The sequence below is a fragment of the Bactrocera latifrons genome, unplaced genomic scaffold (genome assembly GCF_001853355.1).
Source record: "Bactrocera latifrons isolate USDA-ARS-PBARC rearing strain unplaced genomic scaffold, ASM185335v1 scaffold_487, whole genome shotgun sequence".
In the NCBI taxonomy this organism is placed as follows: domain Eukaryota; kingdom Metazoa; phylum Arthropoda; class Insecta; order Diptera; family Tephritidae; genus Bactrocera; species Bactrocera latifrons.
Genome location: NW_017537142.1, coordinates 69,891 through 74,827, shown reverse-complemented (window position 1 = coordinate 74,827; position 4,937 = coordinate 69,891). Strand labels below are relative to the sequence as shown.

The window sequence follows — 4,937 nt, the reverse complement described above, 5'->3', positions numbered from 1 at the left end:
ACATTAATATTAAAACGAGAGTCATTAGTTGAGGCAGTATTTGTTAGAAATATATATATATGTGGCAACACTTCCCATCACTCTTTTCCGTTATCCTCATCTCTTTGTATACTAGTTTGTAATCCTTTCTCTTACTCGCTTCATTTTAGTCTATCACAATAAATCAAACAAATAGGTTATGCGCCCAGCGCACTGCTGTGTGTCGGCATTCGCGAATTTGAAATTGTGTGATACGAGTAGCCTTGTACGCGTTGTTGTGTGTTAATATAGCGAAAGACTGTGTGTCGGTATTTAAATTCGTAAACGCAAATAATTATACTGTCCGTCGGTGTATTATAGTTTAAAAGACAATGAGTTCGTTTTCCAAATCGAAAAATTGGACGATTCCAATTACGCGTCGTGGTCGGTGCAAATGAAAAGTGTTCTTGTACACTAGGGTGGGTCGTTTCCGGACTTTTTTCGACTCGGGATTTCTAATAGTGCGGAAAAGTTGCCTTAGTACTCCCTGATTCCAATGCAACTTTATGTTTTGAGATGGATTGCATCTTCAACCCCTACTCCGGCCTTGAAATTTCGGAAATTCGCCTAAAATCGTGAAATTGTCTACCTAGCGCCTGAAATACGCATCTCGTGGCAAAATGTATAAAACAAAAGTTATTTGTCACGTCATTTGCTACCGAAATGGTATATTTGATCGTGGCCGTAGGACGAACCGTTCCCGAGATACGAGGTAAGGTGAAAATTGTTGCAGCTCTCAGCTAACCTGTATTGGTCACACCCAGAATCCACCGCGTAGAGGTGGCTGCTCTTCGGGTTCCTCCCAAGCTCAACCCAACCAAAATCATATGTCAGGCTTTTTTTAGTCTGGATCTGTGTCAAATTTATTGATAAAATCAGATTCTGTAATAAACTTTGGCACTTGTTGCCTAGATTTCAGTGTAGAGCGTATAAAAAGATCACGAGATTGGGGGCCAATAACTTTAGAAGATGCCTCTATCCGTTGGTCGACATTTTCGGTCAAAAGTCAACTATAGTCACCGGGGTCTTAATGTTCTGTACTTAGGGGTTTGAATAGTTTTTATTGGATTTGAGCTATTTTTAGTCATAAGGTGGCACACACTACAGGCATTAATTGTCTACTAGAAACTTAACGAATCAAGTGGAATGTAAACTTGTGCTATATGGGAAGCAGGAGCGGTTGTTGTTTGATTTCGTCCATATTCACAAATAACTATGTCACGTACTAAATTTTGTAGAAATCGGTACGAGTTTGGTTATTGTGGCTTGAGTGGTTCAGCAGATATGTACATATATTAATCAAGCCGTGAAATTATTGGAATATTTCAAGTTTGTTTTATAGTTAGATGTGTATAAGAGACAGCATATATACATATATGAAACTTGTTAGAGGACGAGGCCACGCTCACTTTTTATAAATACTCATGACGGTATGATACAAGASGACTTTATAGGAGCCGCAGTGAAAAATGGATGATGAGAGTGAAATCTCCCATATTTCGGTGAAAAGCCATATCTCAGGAAATACAAAACTAAAACTTATATTGCTAGATCGTTATGTCACCTATGGTGATGTAGAGGCAACTAATTTTATTTTAATTTCTCGTGTCGATTGTTCAAGAGATATGTTAGCAAAATACGGTGGATGTGCTTCGAAACACATCTACGAAATCATGAGAGATGATGAAACATGTATTTACGCGTATACATGACAAGTTGCTAATGGGGGTTACAACCTTAAAAGGTATAATTATGTAATCAACCTCTCAAAGGAAAAACTCAGGCTCGCTTGAGAGGTTGATTACATAATTGTCGCCTTCTATACTGACCATTGTAAGCTCAAAAAGCACGTATATAACAAAGGCTTAGCTTTTAATGCGAATTATCGGTTCTGCGAGTCTGAAACTCCAGAACACCTGCTAATTGGCTGCAAAGCACAGCAGTCTCWTGGTTCAATGTTTCCAAATAGAGATCACATCGCCTCAATAGCACCTAGCAGTACGAGTATGTTACAATTTATTAATTTGATGAGGCTAGGAGAGTCGTTGTGACTTTTGAAAGGGCACAATACACCTTAAGTCGCGATGCAATATTAATTTACTTATATAACCTAATCAATGCTCCCGAAAGTAAAGATCCAATGCAGTCTTTCGTTTCGAGATGRCCCACATCTGACGAAAGCTGTTCGCAAACAAAGCACTTCCAAGCAAATGTTTTTTGAATAACTGGATATATCGCAATCATATCACTGGAACGACGCTGACATCTTTTCATTTCCTTATAAAATATTTTAAAACAACAAAATTAATGATTTGACTTTTTTTGTTCCCGAATCTGGAAAAATAAAGGGAAACTTACGTATGTTATGTACTATCTTGAAACCTTGAAGTTATAAAAAACATATTTGAACTGTTGGTTTGTGTTCTTATAGTTTTTCGGGTCTCCAGTAATTGTCGGTGCTTCTTTTGACTGATTTGTTGATTGAATTGAAAGACAGCATTCTTGGTTTCGGATTACCGGCATCATCATTTCTTATACAATAAAGCTTAATATCGTCTATATTAATCTAAATTTTCTTCTTCTTAAGCTAATAAACGTTSCATACAACATATAAAAACTAGATTKACGAACGAGACGAAAATGTTTGATTCGAGAGCACTCATTTAATCAGCGGCTACTGGTCTTTGAAGATTTCTAAACCTTATAATGACTTTCCATCACTTCTATAATGGCCTTAAATTTTAATCATTAAAAAAAACCGAAGTAAACTTATATTTTAAAAATTCTATGCTAAATATTTATATTGATATCCGTGCATCCTTTTAATTTTCGAGACTAATGACACTTCGGAAATTCTATCGATTATTTTCTGGAATCCTTGTTTTGAAATTCTTGACACTTCCTTATAACCTTATTACTTATTAAATTTCTCACAAATGCTACTTACACATTCTCCATGAAATTGTAATCCAATTTGAAGTGAAATATTAAATTATTTTTTATTTGCAAGTTTTAATATAATTTCAATTATTTACACGCGTGCAAGGCCATTAGTATAATAGCATGATAAATGTTCTAMACATTGGGTTTTATTTTGTCGCTTTTTCGATATGGTCTTGCGTTGCCGTCAATGCTTATTATTATTGTGATAAGCAAAAGAAGTTGTGTGGCACTAGTAAGCATTTTATGTGTAATCAGGACGATGTGGTAAGTGTTATTGTGCATATATTATTAGTACATATCTAATGCACTAATCAATATTCTAAGCCTAGGGCAGGGGAATTCCTTGGACTTTTGCCATTGACAGACAAAATAAAGCGTATGTATGTCGACCGACACAATGAGTACCGTAACAAACTAGCAGGGGGTGAACAAACTTTCAAAGGAGGTGAAAAATTTCCTAAAGCCACGCGCATGCGTGAAATAATTTGGGATGGCGAGTTAGCGTATATAGCTGGACATCATGCAAAACGCTGTAATATGAAGCATGACGCCTGTCGTTCTACTGAGCGATTTCCAGGTTCCGGTCAAAATCTCCATATAATGGGTACAAGTGTAAAGCCAAAAACGGTAGCAAATGTGGTGGTGCAGGCKGTGGATGATTGGTGGAGCGAATATTTATTGGTGGACGATGGAAATAAAATGGTAGAAGAATTTCCCAAAGGGTGGGTGTAAATATTTTAAAATCTGAGACACAATTACTTTCATACCATTTCAGCGCTGCAGACTGGCATGCTATCGGACACTTCTCTGCCATTGCAAACGAACGTGCAGCTTTCGTCGGGTGTGGTCTGGCGCTATGTCAAAACTGTTCSTTTGGATCTTATTGTATTGAGGTTACCTGTAATTACTCAAAAACTAATGTAGCAGGCACATTCATGTACAAGAAAGGCAATTCATCAGCTTCCGAGTGTGATCATTATGAAAGTGTCCAGAGTAGTAAATATCCTCATCTWTGTAAAAATACCGGAAAAATATTTCAAGATTAGACTGAYTTGCAGATTTTGGTTRTGGTAATAAAATACCTTAYTTAAAACGCAAAATATTTAATTATTCATCAAAATTATTCATTAAAATCTCCACCGGATATACCAGTAATACACTTATGTCAACGATTTTTSTAGTCCTCGAAACACTTTTCATAAGCWCTTTTTGTTCTGTGTGATTAAACATACTGGTTGTGGAATTATATTCAAACATTTGTATGTTGCAGAAAAATTTATAAATGCTTTAATGATTTCCTAATTTTTAGTTTCCGTTTTTTAAATTATTGCAATAAGTTGCTACAGAGTACAGAGCGTGTAGAAATCCGGTTGCCTGTCTGTTGTTGTTGTTGTTGTAACGGCAGAATTGCCTGTCTGTCCGTCCGTCTGCCTGTATATGCATGAGTAGAGTAAAAATTGAGATATGGAATGAAAATTGACATATGTACATATGTAATTATTCCTTAAAAAAGGGTTTGTGGATGGGCATAACCGCACCACTGCCGCTTCCTTGATTGGCGTAGTCACCGCTTACGCGATTATAGCCGAGTTATCAACCGAGCGCTAGGCTACGCTACGTGGCGCCAATTAGATATTCCAAGTGAAGACGGGTCCTTCCTACAGAGTGGAGGTCTTCCTCTTCCTCTGCTTCCGGCGGGTACTGCGGCGAATACTTTCAGAGCTGGAGTGTTTTCGTCCATCCGGACAACATGAGCTAGCCAGCGTAGCCGCTGTCTTTTTAATTCGCTGAACTATGTCAACATCGTCGTATATCTCGTACAGCTCATCGTTCCATCGGATGCGATATTCACCGTGGCCAACGCGCAAAGGACCATAAATCTTTCGCAGAACTTTTCTTTCGAAAACTCGCAACGTCGACTCATCCGTTGTTGACATCGTCCAAGCCTCTGCACCATATAGCAGGACGGGAATTAT

The 4,937-nt window shown here is 37.6% G+C and overlaps 1 protein-coding gene across 1 annotated transcript; it reads left to right on the top strand.

The window, feature by feature from the left end:
• The first annotated feature begins 2,986 nt into the window (after nucleotides 1-2,986).
• Nucleotides 2,987-4,183, top strand: LOC108973530 (venom allergen 3-like). The gene is made up of 3 exons (XM_018940864.1): nucleotides 2,987-3,225; nucleotides 3,286-3,683; nucleotides 3,737-4,183. Exons 1-3 carry the CDS (start codon nucleotides 3,082-3,084, stop codon nucleotides 4,005-4,007), a joined length of 813 nt encoding a protein of 270 aa, XP_018796409.1. The 5' UTR covers nucleotides 2,987-3,081; the 3' UTR covers nucleotides 4,008-4,183.
• Nucleotides 4,184-4,937: the final 754 nt, after the last annotated feature.